This window comes from Columba livia, chromosome 21, assembly GCF_036013475.1.
Source record: "Columba livia isolate bColLiv1 breed racing homer chromosome 21, bColLiv1.pat.W.v2, whole genome shotgun sequence".
Lineage (NCBI taxonomy): Eukaryota > Metazoa > Chordata > Aves > Columbiformes > Columbidae > Columba > Columba livia.
In genome coordinates this window covers 2,443,804-2,463,780 of record NC_088622.1, presented here as the reverse complement: position 1 = coordinate 2,463,780, position 19,977 = coordinate 2,443,804, and the positions used below count along the sequence as shown (strand labels likewise).

The following is a 19,977-nucleotide window of genomic DNA, read 5'->3' as shown; positions in this document are numbered from 1 at the left end:
ACATGTCTCTGCTGTCCCGTGTGCACTAAAGATTCATTTTTAGGGCTGCTTCTTCCCTTCCGTGTGGGTGTTTCTTTAGGAGAGGGGTTGGCTTGAAGTTGTGTGCAGATCTGGCCTTTTTTGGGCAGGGGGTTGAGCCAGCACTGAGGTTTAGGGAGTTTTCTCTAGAACCGCTGGCAGCGGGCCGGGGGGAGCGGGACCAGCTCTTGTGGCCACGGCTTATTTTTCTTCAAGAAGTTTGGATGAGTAAAGGGAAACAGGCTCCTCCTGCCAAATCCTCCGTGTATCTTAGCAGATCCAGTCTGCTAAGGCAAAGGTTTTCTTTAGTCATTTATGGGAACATAAGTTGTCTTTGATATTTCTACAACCAATATTATCTGCTTTGTGTTTTGCCTTCCCGATGTGCTGGTGCTTAGAGCCAGGAGGTTCCCTTCTTCCATCCAGCCAGCCCACCTGCCTCCTCCTGCCTGTTCAGAGCATCCCCCATGGATGGACAGACATTTGTTTAGGTGTGCTGCCTTCCAGGGTTGGGGGCTTCCAGCCATTTAATGTTGCCTTCAAAGCTTTATGATGATTATTATTATTATGTGTTTTCAAAGCTTTTTAAAATTTATTATTCAGAAGTGGTTTATTCTCCCCTAATCCATTTCACCACTGAGATTTTGTTGTGAGTCAGAACTGTACCAGCTGCAGTCTGTCACCTCAAATGATGCTGCCGGAGAGTGGAATGGGGATTCCTCTGGTAGGGCTGGAATCATATCCCTGACCCCATGGCCTGTATCTGCAGGTGATGGGGTCACAGCTCATGTACGTGGCAAGTGAGTTGGATGTCACTTCTATCCAAGCATCCAGTCCAGGAATGGATCTCTCGCTATCAGTTTGAATTCTTTCTTAGTAATGGGCAAGACGAGGTCAGTTCTGAATTTCTTTTTTAATTAATATTTGCCCTGGTTGAGTCTCTGCCAGCTTCCCCTGGCCAAGTGCAGTGTCCCTGTTGGAGAGCAGCGTTCCCTGCCATAGCTGGTGTGTGGCAGCTGAAATGGCTGGTGTGGGCATAAAGGTTAGAACAATATTAGGGAAAAAAGGTTGATTAGCTCATTTTCTGGCTTACTGGTCATTTACAGCAGAGGCAAAACAGCAGCAGAGGCTTCTCCTTCTGTCAAGGAAACTCTTGAGCAGCTGTCCTGGTCTGAGCTGTGCCATAGAGGCTCTGGGGACATTATTTTTGCCTGAACAAAGGAAAGAAACACCCGTGTGTGCTGTAGTCTTTGCTACCCACACATTTTGTGCTTTTGGAGGGCTGGCTAATGAAATTAGGTCTGCTGGAAAGCTTTGCCAGCCTGAACCGCCTCTGTGCATCTTGTGACAACGTGATAAAAGTTAATGTGGCCAGAAAGTGCTGGTTGTTGGTGGCTGTGAAATGGTCTCACGTGCTCCTTCTCATTCAAGGTGAGAGTCTGGCGATACCTGAAAGGCAAAGACATCGTCACGCACGAGATCCTCCTGGATGGTGGGAACAAGGTGGTTATCGGTGGCTTTGGGGACCCGCTAATCTGTGACAACCAAGTCTCAACCGGGGACACACGGATTTTCTTCGTCAACCCAGCCCCGCAGTACATGTGGCCGGCGCATCGCAACGAGCTGATGCTGAACTCCAGCCTGATGCGCATCACGCTGCGGAACCTGGAGGAGGTGGAGCACTGTGTGGAAGGTGAGGCTGGACCTGCCCGCTGGGCTTTTCCCAGGGTGTTCTTGGCTTGTAAATGATTGATGGGCAAATGATCCCGCTGGTGATGAGGCGGATCAGTGCGTCCTGCTGATCCACACGTGGCTGGGGTAGGGTTGTGCTTATCACGGGGACAGTGTCTGGCATTGACCTTGTTGTCAAAGGCAGCCCTTGCAGCCAAAGTACAGCCAAGCAAAGTTATCTGATGTCATTTTTTTCTCAAGATTCGATGCAGCTTCTCAGTTCCCTCTGCAAATGTGGTTGGGAACATCCCCACTGCAAGTCTTGCAAGGTGCTTCCCAGGGAGTTTAGGCTCCTCACACCTGAGTTAGGTTTGCCCATAGGTTTAGAGCTGATGAGTTAACCCTGTGGTGAAGGTCTGCCCTTCATGGTAGTCACTCCAGCTTCCTCTGTCTCAGAGCCTCCTTACTTGTGGACTTGTGCAGGGATCTGAGAAGCCAGTTGAGTTCTGCTTAGAGATAAAGCTTCTCCACGGTGTAATGAAGTCAAGACCAAGTCGAGGAACTGAGTGATTTTGGGGTATGCGAGTTGCGTTTTTATATCGTCGTGGGAAAGCCCTGTATCCCTTACACATAAATCTTGCTGGAGTCTTTGTGTCTGCTCCCAAAATTGCACAGATGAGGAGGGTTGTGATGTTGTGCTCATGGCATACGTGTGTACCACAGTGATGCTCAACGTGGGGACCGTGGGACATGGTCTGTGGGACAATGTGAGGAGTGCTAACTTGCCCGTGGCTGAGTTACTGGTGCTGTTGGGGGTGTAAAAACATTTCTGTGGGGAAAATCAGAGGGGTAAACAGTATGTATGTGCTCTTTAATAGGGTCTGAGACCTCCAGGCATGGACACGTCCCTCTGTGGAGAGCAGATTGGCAGAGAACTGGCATTTCTTCTACTTGTTGCCAAACCACCTTGAAAACATCCTTCTGTAATAACCCATTTTCTGGCTTTTCTCTTTCCCCTTTGTGCTTGTCCCATGTTCCAGCAAGAGCTCCGAGCTCACGGGGGAACGTGGTGCCCCAAAAGCCATTTGCTGGGGTCTGAGCGTGTCCTGAGAGCAGATGGGTAAACAAGGGAAGGAATGCGGGAATTCTGCACAGACAACAAATAAACGTGCAGACCGGCTCCCTCCTCCCTTTGGACGTGCAGAGCAGAGGCCATAACCCCTTTTTTTTTCCCAGCTGGGAATGCTGACAGGGGTAAATGACCGAACTTTTGGTCTGAGAGAGAGCTAGTTCAGCAAAGTGGCTCACAAGAGGCCCCCGTCTCGAGTGGTTTTTGTAAGAGGGAGCAACACAGGAGGTTTTCTGCCTATATATTTGTTCTGTATTGCACTTGAAAGGTATGAGTCCTGCTCCATCCTTGCACCTAGTGGAGAGGGAGGGAGGAGAAAGCCTGTGTGTGCTTTTGTTAAACCTGAGCAAACATTGGAAAGGGTTCTGTCTTCACCTACTTGGCTGTGCTCTCTGGCACGCTCCTTTTGCACATGCTGGATGTGAAACGGGGTGGCTGAGCAAGGTGCTTCCCATTTGTGCTGAAGGCCCTTGTCCCTTAAGGCCCATAGGAGATGATGAGAGAATCAAGTTTTCTTCCTAATACTACAGATTAATGTAGTATTTATCATTGAGACCCATTTTTGCCTTTTGCTGTTGTGCAAGGGACTTGAAAGTGCCAAAGCTGGGCATGTCTAAATGATCTCTTTACTGTGTGCTTCAATTGCAGGTTATAGGTGGGTTTATACTTCCTCCGTGCTATGTTAACCTTTCCTGATGATTCTTTCTGGGACTCCCCTCTTCTCTGCAAATCACTTGCTGCATAGCTTGCTTTCTTTATCTAATTAGTCCCCTCTCCCTGACGGCTCGCCAGGATGCTCTTGGGATGCTGGTGCCTCTGGTCCAGCACACTGGTCTGGGGAGACGGGGAATGGAAAGGGCTGGAAAACAGCCCCCAGACAACTTTCTGGGTGCGTTGGACCTGATTGCTCTAAACTGGTGGAGACCTGTCCAGATAGCGCTGCTGAGGAATGACCAAAAAACCCAAAGCATCCTAGAGTTACTAATCGGTTAAAAAGTGTTGCTTGGGGGAGATGCAGTGATTCTTATTTTGGCATCCAACTGACTTGGCAGCTCTTTCCCTTGCCTTGAGAAACCCACCTTGCTTTTTGTATCCGGTGCACTCGCTTTTCTTCTTCCCACCTCTTGGAAGGCTGGTTGTTGCATGAGTAGTCTATATGCTGGATGGTTTGCTGTAGAGTGCATGGAACAAATTGATCCTCAAACCCTCAGCATCCCTCAAGCTCTACCAAAGCTCAAGCCCTTCCTGAGTTCTGTGCGAGTCCCTTTTGGCTCCCCCAGCCTTGCTGGCTTCTGAGAACCAGCTCCTGCCACCCTGGGAACCATTTCTGAGTCTGAGAACTTAGCTCCAGGACTTGTTTCCCATCAGCTTCCCCACAGGAGGGTTCAAAGCAAAGCTGCCCAGAATGCTGCTCCTTGCTGCACTTTGAGTTTAAAAAACAAACTTCTGAGTGCTTTTGCAGAAAGAATTGGAAGAATGGTGGCAGCTGAGTGGAAAAACACGAATGTTTTGAGTATCTTCATCTCCTGTGGCTCCAGCTTGGAGAAATCCTAGACATCAAAATCTTTCCTGTGTAAGAGAGGAGTTCAGACAGGGGCATCTCTGTGAAACAGCTCAGGTTAGAGTGAAAACAGCGTGTTTTGATTACACTTAATTGCAGTAAGAATGCTTTGGCCAGCTGTAGTCAAAATACAAGGCTTCAGTGAAGCTCTGCAAACTGGTTCAGTGCTGGGGGTGCCCGGAGGGAGGTGTTTTTGGTGCAGAATGGGAGAGGAGCAGCTCTGGGACACAAGTTTGGACTGGCTGAGGCTTCTTGGGCAAAAAAATGAGCCTTGCGGTATTTGTGCATGAAGACGGATGGAGTTGGGGTGTCGCGGCGGCTCCGTGCGATGCTTTCCACTCCTTGATAACACCATCAAGCACGTTCTGCTGGAGTTCAACAGCTGACTAATCCCCGAGAGAGCTTTGGTCTGTGTGTGTGTCTCGTATTTCACTTTGATCGCAACTGCACTTGAAGAAAATCAAGATTTCTGTGTGTGTGTGTGTGTATGGTGTGGGAGGGGCTGCATGGTGACTCCACACTGAGCTGTCTGGGTGGAAGGAAGTTCAGATTAAGCCTTTGTTTAGTGCTTTGGTTAATGAGAACCCGGGGCTCCTTTTAAATAGTGCCTTGCTGTGGGGTGATTTGCATTGACGCTGGTGCAATTGCCCCAGTTGAGGCTGCTTTGGAGATTGTGGACTTGGAACCTCCTGGGGAAAGCTGTGTATGTTGGACTTACAAGTACAGTGTGTAGTGAAGCCTGTAATGTTGAGTACAGAAAGCACACGCCATTGTGACAGCAGGTCCTGCTGGTGGCCTTGAGACCCTTGTCCTGGAGCAGCGTGTCCAACACATCTTCAGGAAACTCCTGCTCTGTGCTTTAACTGGTGTGGTGTCACCTCAGCTTCTCGGGTGACATGGAAAATAGGGCCCATGAACCAAGTCCAAGGGGTGGTTAAGCCTTTTGGTAAGGATGGATCTGCCTGCTTTGGGGGCTGCAGATGCTCCAGATGTGCAGAAATGCCACTTGGCTCTTATGGAAATTGATTCTCTGTGACGATCCTATTCATTGTTCCCACAGAAGAATTACATCCAACCCTGCAGCCTCAATCCTCCCGTGTTCTCTCCCACGTCTACTTGGGAGCGGAACTGCTTTGAAAGCATCTCCCGCTAAGTTACACTGTCCATTCTGTTTTGTTTTCACTTTATTCTGTCCCTTCTTTCTTTTTTAGGTCTCTGCCTCCACAGAACTGAGACGTTTTGTTCTTGTAAACCAGCCCATGCAAAATTTGCCTTTCAGGCTCCTTACAGAGGCTGTAAGGCATGCACAGTGGGCTCCTCTCAGCAAGGAAATCGCTGGCATGGAGCTGTGTTAGGTGATTTTTTTAGGGCTGTGGTCACTTCCCCTGCTCTGTTCTCTCTGCAGCCCTTCTCCACCCCTGTAGCTATTTCTCTTTCATCCATCCCTGGCATTTCATTGTGCTTCAGAACAGGCGAGGGAGGGGGCTGGAAGAGGGTTAATGTGTGGGTTTCTTAAAGAAGGTTGTTTTTTATTCCTTCCCTCCTCTTCTTGGCTCTGTTTTACATTGCAGATAATGAGAACAGCATCAACACCTCCATCTCGGGAGGGTGAGAGTGTTACCCAGCAGCTGTAAGACATAGTAAACTGGGAGAATCGAGCACTGAACACTCCTGGGGGTCCGTCTGTGGCTGCTGGGGCTGGAGCAGATGTCCCCTCCAGGAGAGCAGGGATGTAGTTGTCACTTTAGGCACAGATGGGGCAGGTACTGCGGCTGATGCTGCAGAAACCAGCCTGGACCAGCGTTTGCAGGAGGCAGCACCACTGCGAGCACGGGGGTCCTGTGATGGGCCAAGCTTAAGGGTCTGTTTCCTCCCTCCATTACTGGTAGTAATGCAAAACATCCCATGGGTTTTATGGCAGGAGCTGAGAAAGTCGATTTGTTTAGCAAATTCCGGAGGAATTTTAATCTGGTGTGGGAGGCTACTGGTCTGGGAAGGCTCCTTTGGCCCCGCTTCCCGCTCTGGCACATCCTGCTGCATTTCTCCGCGGGATGGGCTGGGGTTCCTTGCTCAGCAGCACAGACGGCAAATCTCTTGGTGGTGCAGTAATGACAAGTGCTGGGCCCTGGCCATGTGCTTTTGGTTCTGCTTTTCCTTTGTTTGCTGCTCTAATAACTCGGGGGAGGACGGTGGTTTGCTGTCTGCTGTGCTGCAGAAGGGAGCAGCTGCTGGAGGCTCTGGCAGGCTCTGCGCATCCTTCTGCCCTGTGTTTTCCAGTTGTACTGGTTGGTGCTGGTCTGAGGCTGGGATCATAGAATCACAGAATAGATTAGTTGGAAGGGACCTTCCCAGCTCCCCCAGTGCCAACCCTGCCATGAGCAGGGACATCTTCACCAGCCCAGGTGGCTCAGAGCCCTGTCCAGCCTGGCCTGGGATGTCTCCAGGGATGGTTCATCCACCACCTCTCTGGCCAACCTGTTCCCATATTTTACCCCACTCGTTGTAGAAAATTTCCTCCTTGTGTCTAGCCTAGTGCATCACCTGTCACCTCTTGGCTGGCGGGGGTGCACAGTGAAGCTGCATTCTCCCCATTTTATCCTTGATGTGCAGATGTGGATAGAAGGATGGAGAAGAGAAGGGACATGAGAGTGGGAAAGATACTGTGAGTTCCCACAGAGAACCAGTCTGAAACATTCCCCTGTCCCTGCAGCATCCTTTTGGTGCCTCCCGCTGCAGGATGCTCGCACAGCACCAGCCTGGCTCTGGGGACGTCATGAGAGCTGTGTTGTGGTGCTCCCAGGTGGGGGTTGCTGCAGATAGCTGCTCTGTGGGCTTGAGAAGCCTTTGGTGCTGTTGCAGGGAGGAAATCCCACTGCGGGGGCTGCTGCTCCCCCGGGGCAGCGGGGAGCAATGTTTCCTCCTGGCAGGCATCGCTGTTCCTGTTGACAAGGCTGGCTTTGAATCTCTCTCTCTGAGCATCTCCTGAAGTGAACGTCTGCAGATCTGGGATTCGGGCATCTCCTCCATCCTCTTCGCATCCTTTGGCTTTGCAGAGCTGTTGTTCTGACTCCTCAATAACCTGTCGCAAAGCAGGACTCGGGTGCAGCTTTCCTGTCCCATTGCCTCTCCCTGACACCCCCTGCCCTGCAGCCAGCATGTAAAACGGGGTGTTGTGAGCAACCCCCCCTCCTCCAGCTGGGTGAGAGTTTGGGAGCCTGAACAATACCTGGGCACACGCTGCTTTAGCTCCTGTGCCAGAGATCAGATTTGGAGATCAGAGAGGATTTGCAGACAGCCTGTGCTGTGTGAGCCTTAACACACCGACTGTTGCTTTTGGTCACAGTGTCACCAGGCCACAAATCTGTAATAAAAGGTGTTGCTTTGGTATAACTGCTTCTCTCCAAACCTCCCCTGCCACCCCTTTCCCTGTCTGCTCTGTAACGCTTTGTGCAGCATCAAACATGGGAGGGAGCAGTTTGCCCTGTCACACTTCATGGGCTGGAAGTGTAAATTAAATATACAGGTGTGGCTGCTTGCAGAATGCAGCCAGGCAGCCCCAGGTATCAATCTAGATCATTTTCATGCTGTAACCAATTTGCGGCCACCTAGGACTGAGTGGCTCCCCCTTTCTGGCAGGGGCAGAACTCGACTCTCTGTTTTTGTTTGCAAAATTGCTGGTTCCTGCTGCTCGAGGCGGGTGATGCTCTCCCTTTGTTCAAGGCTCATGTTGCTTGTCTCGAATTCTTTCTGGTGAGAGCTGTTGCATGAGGGTGCACAGGTCAGGCCAGGTATCCATATTAGTGGCTCAGAGAGGTGGTGGATGCTCCAACTCTGGAGACATCCCAGGCCAGGCTGGACGGGGCTCTGAGCAACCTGAGCTGATGAAGATGTCCCTGCTCATGGCAGGGGTGGCACTGGGGGAGTTGGGAAGGTTCCTTCCAACCCAAACTGTTCTATGATTCTATGATCCACAGAAGCTGTCTCAGCAGAAGGGGTGCAAGAAAAACAGCTCGGGACTCATCTGGTTCCCAAACAGAGCCCAGGATCTGGGCTTTGCTGGTGGGGAGGGCAGAAGTGACCTGTCCCAGCCTTAGGCTGCCTGAAACTGCAGTGTGACGATGGGCAGTGTGGAGGCGATGGGCAGCACCAGCCTTTGCCCGTCATCCCCGTGGGACTCTGCCCGGCAGAGCTGCCGGGCGCCTGCCAGTGTTGCCAGCACCCGCCTGGGCTTGCTCAGTGCTTAATCCTTACCCGGGAGTGGGACTTGGGTCTGTTTATCTTATTAAACCCTCAGCACAGATCCTGCATTCCTCTGGGATGACTTCCAGGAGCAGGAGAGCTCTTTGATGTGCTGTGTGGCCCCGCACCCCGGCACTGGATGGACCCTCCTCTCCCCGGTGGGCTGTGGGTTGGCGGAGGTGGTTGATGCTCTGCAAGCTGCTTCCTCCCTACAAAAGCCACTCTAGCAGCGCCTTTTTCTTTTTTGCCTTGAAAAACCGCTTCTCTTCCCACATTTTCAGCTCCCTGGAATAATTTTCTTTGATTAGCAAAGGAAATGGGACTCTAGTGCTTTCAATAATTCATACCCAATTTGGCTAATTTCAGCCTGGCTGCAGTACGAACTGCAAAGTGAATAAGGATGTGTAAGGTTTTGAACCACGTTTTCTTATTTCCTTCTAAATTCTATTTCCTTGGCTCATCCCATGTCCAGTCCTATTCCAACAGGATTCCCACCCAGCATCTCACCCACTTTCTCTTGCTTGGTTGCTTTATAAATGACATCCATCACCTTTGCAGCTGAGACCTTGAGCTGACCAATACCTCTGTATGAATTCTTATGCCTTGACCAGATCCCAGCCTTATTAATTCCTATTATTATTTCAGTATCTCATCTTGGGCTTTCAGGAGAAGGAAAGCAGGTTAAAATGGCTCTGCTGCCCCTCTCCAGATTCAGAAAACAAACTTTAACATCTTCCATGACCGACTGCCTCTTTCTATCCCATTTTTTAGCTCTGAGTAGTAGTGTATGTTGGGAGAGAACTGCACGCTCCTAGAGGATGTTGTGTCATCCTGATGGACTGTAAGTGCGTCTTCCATCTAATATTAGCCCACTGTGCTCTCTCTGTGTTGCAGGGATGCTAATTAGCTTAAGTGAACTGGAGGACTGGCTGTGCCTCAGCATCTTTGATTTGTGGGTGATACTCAATTAAAACAAGGGGAACAGGAAAAAGGCCAAGGGAGGTTTTGCTGACGTCTGCACTTCTAGGTGTCTGGTCTCTTTGGGTTTTTAGTCTTCTGTTGTGTGTTTCAGGTGAGCAGGGACAGACCAGCATGGAGACAGGCTTGAAAATCCCTTCAGACGTGCAGGGTTGGAATTGGTCTCATCCAAACTGCTCCTACTGGGGAGAGAAGGAAGTTCAGAGGCTCAGAATTTGATGGAGAACAGAGTGGTTGCTTTTCCTTTAAGGGCTTTAAAGCAACTTTCCCATGTTAACAAGCCATTTAACTCCCCCAGGTGCTGTCTGCATTTCTGTAGACTGGGACAGGTATGGTAAGTGAATGGCAATATTGTCCCAGTTTGCTCAGTGAGCAGACAGGGAATGGGAGTGCTGCACGCTTGGTGCTGGGGTGATCTGCCAAAACTGCTCTTGGATGTTACACCTTGGCTTGTTCTTTTCTCTGCCTGAATAAAATCCCAGAATCCCTGCTGATCTGGAGGAGTAAGCAGATAGAAGAGGCATTGAAATTGGAATTCCTCAGCTTTTTAGCTAGAGACAGCATGGTTGGAGCCAGTTCCCATCTTCCTTCTAGCATAAGTGCCACAAATGCAGCTTCCTTTGAGACACAGCTGCTCAGCCAGAGCTCCCTGCTCCCCTTTCCCTTTTCTCCCTGTCTTCAGAGTAGGCTTTGCACCTCTGCAGCAAGCTGACCAGTTTCAATACAGAACACTTCCAGGGCAGGAAGGTGCAAGTAGCATAAATAGGCAGCATAATATGGTGGGACAGGTCTAAGCTGGGAATTCTGGTAGAAGCAAGTGTTGTGTTTGTGCTGTGTGGTGTTGAACTAAAGCTCCCATCTAAAGCTGGATGAATGTTCTGAAAATGAGGTTTTAAACTTCTCCCCAACCTCTCATGCTGTGTCAGTGTTTGTTGCAGGTGGAGGATTCTCCCCAAAGCCTCAAACCTGGCTGGGTGCATCTTCACTCCTACCAGAACAGAACCTGCCAGATGCTCAGCTTTGGTAACCAAAGAGTTGAGTAAGTTGTGGCCTTTCAGCACTTGCAGCACTCCCGAACCCCCAAACTGCAGAAGAGAAGTCACCGGAGGGAAGGGAGGAGGAAAATCAACCAATACATCGCTTGCCAGCTCTCATTCAGCTGCCAAATTGTGATTGTCTTGGCTCCGAAGCTGTTCTCCTTGGCCAAGAAGGCACCATATCTCACTCTGTTTCTGGGAAAAAAAACAATGCTCTAGGGCCTTAGGTCAGCTCAGGCCTTTAAGTACTTCTGTCAAATCAAGAAATAGCTGCATTACAAAGGATGCATCAGTCCTGAAGAAGAGGTGGTGAGGGTGTAAATGTGATGTGAGTGAATCCTCTGGCTGCATAAGGCAAGCTGGATCCTGGCTTCCCACCTGGGACAGCACAGCCCCAAAGGGATATTCCTGATTTTCATGGCTTGAGAAGCAGCCGGCAGCGATGGGTACGGACACAGAAATGTTTCCCTGTCCCTCTGTGCCACCAGCCCAGCAGAGAGGTGCTTTCCTGGGCTTGTCTGGGCGCTGCGTGCTGGTGGTACCGACCTTCCCGCTTGCACCTTTCTGCCGATAAACCTTAATCCACTCCTGTGCTGACGGGCAGCGGCCGGGCGAGCGGCCAGGGACGGCATTCCAGGCATAGCTCTGGCAGGTAGGCTGGCAGGAGGAGGCCTGCCTGGTGGGGTCTGCAGAACGGGGCGGCATGGGGAGCATGGTGTCCCCAGCCTGGAGAAAAGGAGGCTGAGGGGACACCTCACTCTCTACAAGTACCCAAAGGGAGGTTGGAGCCAGGGGGGTCGGTCCCTTCTCCCAAGGAACAAGCAATAGGATAAGAGGAAATGGACTCAAGTTGCACCAGGGGAGGCTGAGGTTGGATCTTAGGAATAACTTATTCCCCAAATAACTGCCTAAAGGAGCTTGGAGCTGGAGGGGTCGGGCTCTGCCCCACAGGAACAAGCACCAGGAGCAGAGGAAACAGCCTCAAGTTGCGCCAGGGGAGGGTGAGGTTGGATCCTGGGGACAATTTCTTCCCCAAAGGGCTGTGGGGCATTGGAACAGGCTGTCCAGGGCAGTGCTGGAGTCACCATCCCTGGAGGGGTTGAACAGACAGTGATGAGCTTCTCAGGGACATGGGGCAGTGCCAGGCCTGGAGTAACAGTTGGACTCGATGATCTCGAGGGTCTTTTCCAACCAAAATGATTCTGTGATTCTCTGCTCCCTGTGATGCTAAGCAGTGCCACCTTTCTCTTGGTGGCTGTCTTGGTAGAAGAGGACACATGCTGATTTTTAGATGCTAGGACGTGATTGCCAGAGAATATTCAGTGCCTGGAATTCCTTCAGGCTGGATCCTTTTTCTGTCCCTGATCTCATTCTGTTGCTAGCTGAAAGCTTCACTAATGAATAGGGCTATGGGGTCAGAATTGAGTTATTTTCCGCAGTTATTACCCAAGCAAATCCCCTCAGCTGGGCTGTAGAAACCATTCGTGTGGCTTGGGGTTGGCGAGAGCTTGGCCTGGGGTGGGCTGTAGCTTCATTTGGGGCCGTTGTGCTCTTGGGGAGTCAGCCATTGACAAAACATCTGTTTTATTTGTCCATCTCCTGCTTACAATCAGTTTCTCTCTCAGCTTTCCTTGTTACACTGGGCCGTCTGTTTATGTAGCGATAAAATCCCCGGGCAAATTGTTTTAACTGATGCTGTTTATCTAAGAGATAAACTAGGATCAGTGGGAGCTCCTGGCAGTTGCATGGGGAAACTCTGTCACGAGGAGCCATTCGAGCTCCGTCTAGGTGAGCGCTCCTGCTTTTTTGAGCGCGGTTGCTGCCTTAATCTTGTCCCAGGCTAAGCACAAAGGGGCACAAGGACCTAAATTTGCAGGAGTTTCTTGCTGTCTTTGTCTTGTGGCTGAAATACCAGTGCAGCGGAGGGATGCAGGGATTCGGGAGCAAGGGGTTTGTTTGCAGTGCTGTAACCCCAGTCCCCCCCAGTGCTCCCTACTGGGAGGAGGCTGCAGGCTGCATGTGTGTGCACGCTCGGCCGCTCGCTGTTCGGCATGTGGCTTCCTCAGCGCAAGGCTGGGCAAGTCCCTGTGCTGCAAAAACTTGCTTGAGTAGCTGCTGCTCTTTCTCCAGTCCCATGCGGATTTTGGGGTGAGTGCTTGCTTGGCTGTGGGGGCCATGGGCAGCGCTCTGTCCCCAGGGTACCTCTCCCTGCTCTGCTCCATGCTGCAAGTCAGGAGGAAGGAGGATGCAACAGCATCCTGGTGAGTCCCATTTGAGCCTGTGTCCTGCCTTGTGGTCACAGTGCATGGACAATGCTGTGAGAACAGTCTCTCTCCATTTGTGCATCTCACGGACCTTCGGCAAGACAAACAGATGAGGTTGAATCTCTTCTTTTTATCCCTTTGCAGTGCGCAGAAAGGACAAATGTTTGTCACACTGATTTGCTAGTGGAGAGCTGGAAGGCTCCGGGTGCTCTGCATCCCAGCTGCAAGGCTTTGGCTTGAGGACCCTTAAATGCGTACAACAATACAACTCCTTCTCCAGCATTTCTTCCCCCCTTTCTCTGCCCAAATCCTCTCTTGTGTCGTGCGTGCGCTCTGTTTGCGTAACCTGTTCTGGCATGTGCCCTGGTCAGGTGGATTATGTGCGGCAGGGCTCTGCCAGCCTGGAATGCCAGCTATGCCTCCCCTGGGAGCCCCTGGATGCTCAGAGCGCTTCCAGGAGCTTTCCCGCAGCGCTGGTGCCTCTCGGAGAGAATTCGGGCAATGCCAGAGCTTGTCGGAGGACGTGAGAGGGGAATTCTAGGGAGGCTGGGCTGGGGAAGGGCAAACTGGTGCAAACTGGGTCTGGTGGTTTGGGTGTGAAGGTGCTGGAAAGCAGCTGGTATCCCTGCCTGGCCAGGGGCTGCTTGTGTGGACTTGTTTGGGTGCTGTGAGGCTGGGAGCTATTCTCCCTCCACAGAAGGTGTGGGGAGCTGGTATGGCTGGGGAAACAGAGTTCATAGAATCACAGAATAGTTTGGGTTGAAGGGACCTTAAAGCTTCCCCAGTGTCCCCCCTGCCATGAGCAGGGACATCTTCACCAGCTCAGGTTGCTCAGAGCCCTGTCCAGCCTGGCCTGGGATGTCTCCAGGGATGGTTCATCCACCACCTCTCTGGCCAACCTGGGCCAGGCTCTCACCACCCTCATTGTGAAAATATGGGGCTCTCACTTCTCCAGCTTAGCAGTTCACGCCTGAAGAGCACAAGTGCGACGCCCTGTGTGCACGCACTTCCCGCAGAGTTCCCCTTCCTTCCTGCATCAGAAAGGTTTTAATCACTAAATGGAGAGAGAACTGCTGGTTATTTTCCACTGACACTCAGGCGGGCTTGTGCCAGGCACAGCGCTGCACTGTTCTTCGCAGGAAGCGGAGGGTGAAACTTCTAATCCTGTAGGGAAGGAGAAAAAAAAAAGGCAATTTTCCATTTGAGGCAATGCTGAACCAGTCAGCAAATCCATGTTCTTCCAGTGCCTGCCCCAGAGCAAGCGGGGACCTGGCTCCTGTGTGGTACCAGGGGTGTCGTGGGCAGGAGGGAGCTAATTTCTGCGATGTTCTCATAGGCAACACAGTTATTCTTAGAGGGCTGGGCAAATCCTACAATATTATCAGGGTTCCTGCAGCCTTGTTGCCAGGGTTTGTCAGCAAGCCCTGGGGACGCAGGCATATATTTAGCTCTCGGAACGAGCTCTGTTTTGCTTGGTGGAATAGTAGGGATGGAGAGAGTTTCCTTGAAGGATGCTGAAGGAGTGCCCCATGGTCCTAGAGGTACTTCCCCCAGAATTCTGATTTTATGAGAAGAGTTTATAGAATCTTAAAATAGTTTGGGTTGGAAGGGACCTTAAAAGCTCATCCAGTGCCACCCCTGCCATGAGCAGGGACAACTTCACCAGCTCAGGTTCCTCAGAGCCCTTCAAAAGGAGAATCAATCACCTATTTGGCCAGGTCTCCTGCTTGTTGGCTGGGGCTCTGCTCCACTGCTTGGACCAAATCTTTCAGGTTGGGTGGTTCACGTGCTCACCTTTACCTCCGGACTGTGCTGTCACTCAAGGCAGAAGAATTGCAAGGTCCAAGTCAGCTGGTAATGTTGTTAAAAACTTCCTTTTCCACTAGTTTTATGTGTTTTAATTGCTGCGTAGATGTGGTGGTTGCACCTTAACTAGCAGAGGTGGCACTGCCAGACTGCAAATGAGTCACTCGTTATCCCTTTCTTCCCTCCCTGCTGCCTTAAGCTGAGCTTTGCAGCAGCAAAGCCCCATGTGCTGGGCTCAGTGTTGAGCTCTGGGGTTCTTTTCAGGGGGAAGAGGATGGGGAGAGGAAGCAGGGAGGGGGTAACTGTGGGTCTGCTGGAGCTGGGAAGAAAAGCAGCTTTGTGAAGCTGCCCTGTCAGCCCAGCGAACGCCTGGCTGCAGCGTGGTGGTGGTGCAAACACCTTCCTCGCCTTGCTCTGCTGTCTGGGAGCGTGTCGTGGTCCGCGCTACTGGAAGATGGAGCCAAACTGGTTAGACTTCTCAATGCTCTGGCTGCAAAGATGGCAAAAAGCGGGGAAATGGCTACAAAAATGTGGTGGAAACTATTGATGTACTTGGAAGCAGTTGAGCGCCTCTCCCCTCTGATGCTGCTCCTCTAGATCGAGCAGGCACGGCTTCTTTGGTCTGTGCTGCTCTGTCATTGATTCTGCTTTCCAGGACTGAAACCCACGTTGCTACCGTTTTTCAGATAAGGTTTTTCAACCTGTTTACTTCTGTGTGCTGCCCGTGTGAATGAGCTGGAGAACGTCCAGCTGCAGGTACCCAGCAAAGGCTCTTGTTCTCCGGGCAGGCTGAGATAAGGCTGCGGGGAAGCCGGTTTGTGCAGAACACGCACATGCTGAGCATGCGTGCAGGGAGCAGCTCTGTCAGGGTGGCTTTTCCTGGAGCCCTAATGCTGTTTTGGGGCCGTTTGTACCACCTGGTGCGACGTCCACAAAAGGCAGTGGAAAACAGCTGCCGTTTGGTTATTCCCTGGACCACATGCAGGCTGCCTTCCGTGGAAATGGAATTTTTTCCCGCTTTATCTACCGGATATATCCCGTTGCGAAGTTTGTTTGGTGTTTTTATCTCCCGTAGTCCATCTTTTGTTTTGAAGCCGCTCAGTGGAACATCAAAGGCTGGATTTTTCCCACCCACTTATTTTGGGGAAGTACGCGGCTGGTTGAGCAAGAGATTCCGCCAGAGCAAGTGCCCACTTCACTTCTACCTGTCCTGAGGGGTCCTGAGCAATCACCCCCAACAGCCTTAAAGATACTGATGGAGTCCTGGACAAACCTCCAAACCTGGGGATGCGAGAGGGATGCTCCCACCTCCAGAAGCAGCTCTAGTAAGTAGAAAGCAAGCACATCTGGGTTTATACCCCATATCAGAGGGATCTGATGCTTTCACTGATTTGTGCAAAGATAAGAAACTGATGAGAAACTCTTGGTCCCTCTGCACGGACAAACAGACCCGTGGCAGTGCAGGAAGCGCCGTCCTCTGCAACAGAGACCTTTCAAATCTGCACGCACGGGGTCAGCCCTCTGCGGTGGGGGAGGAAAAACCCCCGCTGGAAAGCGGAGCAAAAGGCACAGAATATGTGCGAAGGAGCCAGCCAGCCATCAGACCCTGCTAGGAAAAAACAGCAGCCCCGGAGCGGCGCTTTCTCTTATCGTGACAGATGCAATGGCCAGAGGGTCCCCGGGGGCTGCGGACTCACTGGCTGGGTTCACAGGGCAGGAGCTCCAGCCCACATGGCTGTTTCCCTTCATCCTCCCCCCAGGGGACTGAGATCCGGGGCAGCGCTTCAGCGAAGGGTTCCCACGCTTTGGCTGTCCGTCCAGCATCCTCGCTTTGGGGAAGAAAAAAGCGCTTATCACACATTTCTCTTCCTGCAGAGACTAACGCAGCACAAGCAGCTCCCTTTGAGCACGTGGGAACCCAGCGCTGCACAACAGTGGGTGAACACAAGGAAGAAATTTTTTACAACAAGGAAGGTAAAACGCTGGCCCAGGTTGGCCAGAGAGGTGGTGGATGAACCATTCCTGAGACATCCCAGGCCAGGCTGGACGGGGCTCTGAGCAACCTGAGCTGGTGAAGATGTCCCTGCTCATGGCAGGGGTGGCACTGGGGGAGCTGGGAAGGTCCCTTCAACCCAAACTGTTCCATGATGTCAAGTTGAGTTCTGAGCAGATGCACATGATGCAGAAGGCAACACTGCACACCCTGTGCTCCCACCAGCAGGACTGTTCCCAGCAGAGGATGCTCCCAGCTTTTGCAAGGTCATACATCAGCATCCGCACACCCTGGAGTCACAGCCAGCTTCTCCCACCCATCCTGTCCTGCTCTCTTCTGGCTTCACAGCATTTAAATGATGCACGATGGGACGCTGCTGAAAACATCGCTCACAGCCTCAAGGGAGGCTGCACCTCCGCAAGGCCTTTGCAAAGTCTAGAAAAGACTCCCTCGGGCAAAGAAAGTGCAAGTCCAGCTGGCTAGGAGTCTGACGGAGAGCTGTCTGGGAGAAATTATCAGTCTAGAAAAACAATTCCAGCCTGGGTTTCTTCACATTCCCTCCTGCTTCGGTGGCTGGGAACTGGGTCCCAGCCAGCAGCGCTGAGCTCAGCGGGCAGGGGTTCTCATGAGGCGGAGAAGGACAAAGTAGATCAGCTGGTGTCAGGAGGGATCTGGGGATGAAGGCAGAATTTAGGAGCAGTTCAGCTGAGGTGCCCCCCCTAGTTTGAATCCAAGGCAGAGATGCTCCCAGGCAACCAAAGTTCCATCCACTGACAAATCTCCAAGCTATTTCTACCTACCATCAGCATCACTTTCACCCGCAAATGGAAGGATCGTGTCCTGTCCAAGCCAATTTGCCCATGCTGCTACAAAACCCTGTTGAAAAGAGATGGATTCCTCGTGCTTCACCCCAAAGAGCACCGAGATCTGCACATCTGCCGTTCCAACACAAGCACAGCAGCGAGTGCTGCAGCACAACCAGGCACCAAGACAAGGGCTGTTGCTCTCCCCTTTGAGCAAATAACGTTTTACCCTGGAGAAAGCAGAAATCCCTCCTGCAGTTTTTACCAAATAAAGCCCAGAATAGGCTGCCCCGCATAGTGGTGGAGTCACCATCCCTGGAGGGGTCAAGCAGATGCAGAGATGAGGTCTCAGGGACGTGAGGTAGTGCCAAGGGTGGGTTAATGGTTGGACTCGATGATCTTGAGGGGCTTCTCCAACCAAAAGGACTCTATGATTGTATCTGAGGGTACACACATGTCCCCTTCTGACTCCAGCATGTATGATCAGCAGCCTCACAGCAGTTTTTGGGGCTGGGAATTTGCACTGTCTTGTAAACCTCATCCTTGCTGCCTCGCTCCTCCTGAGCGACAGATGAGGACAGAGTTGAAAGGAGCTGGTGCTTGCTTGAAGCTTTGCCTCAGATTAAAGGCTTTCCCTTCACAGTAAATCTTGCACGTCTTACATCTTAACGTGTTACATTCTTTGCCCTGGAATGTATGATAAATGATCCCTGGTTTACAGGAATCACGTCTGCGTAAGGCGTGGGAGATTTGGGTGTCACGCTGGATGCTGTTCCTAACTGGGGTGGGAACCCATTGGCTTCACTACATGGGCGTTTTGGTCAATGGGATGAGCAAAGACCCAGCTGGGGAAGCTGCATGGTGAGGCTGTGGGGTCTGCACAGCTCTTAATACCCATAAGAGACAGAAAATCGGCTCTGACGGCTCATTTGAACCGCATCTTAACTTGCGTGTGCGTTTTGGGGGTTCAGTGGTTGTTCCAAACCAATCCTAGTGCTGGCTCTGCAGCTGCAGCTAATGGCAGTTTAGCACTGGTTAACAGCCTTGCAGTTCAGACAGATGGTCTGACTACACTATGGGGGTGTCAAAATACAGGAATAATTGTTTATAGGCAGAAAGCTGCCTACGTGGCAATCAACATCCAAAATTGGTTGGAATTCACTCAAAAGGAGCCCATGCCCTCAATCAATAAAGGATGTGTGCAGCAGGCTCTCTCACCTTAAAGTCAGAGCAGCTTAAAGACAAGAGGATTTTGGGGCTGGATTGGGGAGAGGTGTCACCTGGAGTCATGGGACAAGTGGTGTGATCTGGCCAGGCTGGTGGGTGCTGTTCCAAGACAACACTCCTGGGAAACAAGTGCTTAGAGGGCAAGACGCTCTATCGTTTCTTTGTCCCTGCTAAAGGCACGATGGAGCGTGGATCCCCGCTTCCTGGTGTGGATTTTGGGGTTGTCCTATGCAGGGAGAAGAGCTGGACTACGTGGTCCTTGTGGGTCCCTTTGGACTCATGTGCCATAGGGAGGGTCCCAGGCTGGTGGCAGGTGAAGAGCGGAGGTGGCCACGGGATCGCGGTCCCCCCGCCTTGGCGCGGAGGAGCAGGGCACATTCCTCTGCCCTGACTTCAAAGCTTGTTGCTGCATATACAGAGCCCAGCAGCCTTGGCAACCCTCGCTGGCGGGAGCCTTGGCAGCAGCTGTTTTGCTGCTGTTCCCCGGCTCTGCCGGGCTCTCGCTGCCCTTTTGGCCTCACGGCTTTGGGAGGGATGCCCAGGAGCCAGGGTATGTGCAGTGGGTATGTGGCTCCGCTTTCCCCTGCCCTGCTGCTCCCAAACCCCTGCCAGGCGGTTTATATCAGGATTTTTTTCTACCTGTTCTCTGTACTGTCCACCGTGCTGATCTTAAAGGGGATTTTAGAGCACCTCAAACTTGCATTTCAGTCTCAGCATCCTCTTGGATGGGTATCTCATTCACCAAGGAGGGAAAGCTGCAAGAATGGCACCTCAGCTTAGGACCTGATGTTAAAATGGAGTGAAAGGCTCAATCCATCTACCAGCCTCATTGTAAGAGATTTCTTCCTCACATTTAGCCTGAATCCCCTCTCCTTTAGTTTATATTTTCCATGGCCAGGAGCAGGGCAGAGCAGAGTTCACTCTGGTCTGACCCACTGGTTTTGCTTTGGTTTTTGTTGGTTTGGTGTGGTTTGGGTCTTTTTGCATGTGCTGTCCTCTCCCACACGGATTCTGGATTATTCATCACTAGGTAAGAACAGCGTTTCTCTCCTTTCTTGGCCTGAAAGCGGGGCAGGGGAGGCTGGGAACGCCTTTGGTCTTGACACACAAGGATGTTTTGTGTGATGGGAACTTAGGGCTTCAAGGGGGCAGCGAACGTGTGCGTGGGAGGCGGCTGACTCGGATCAGACAGTTCACACATCTACAAGGTCCCTTGTAGCTGGGCTGGACCTTTTTTCTCTGTTTAATTTT

At 51.6% G+C, this 19,977-nt stretch overlaps 1 protein-coding gene across 6 annotated transcripts in view; it reads left to right on the top strand.

Moving 5' to 3' along the window:
- Window positions 1-19,977, top strand: part of AGRN (agrin) — a 94,943-nt gene that overhangs the window by 5,809 nt on the left and 69,157 nt on the right. For all 6 annotated transcript variants that reach the window (XM_065037940.1, XM_065037935.1, XM_065037937.1 and 3 more), the window contains exon 2: window positions 1,450-1,711. In XM_065037940.1, the coding sequence (XP_064894012.1) occupies window positions 1,450-1,711 (262 nt within the window). The remainder of the gene's footprint in view (window positions 1-1,449; window positions 1,712-19,977) is intronic.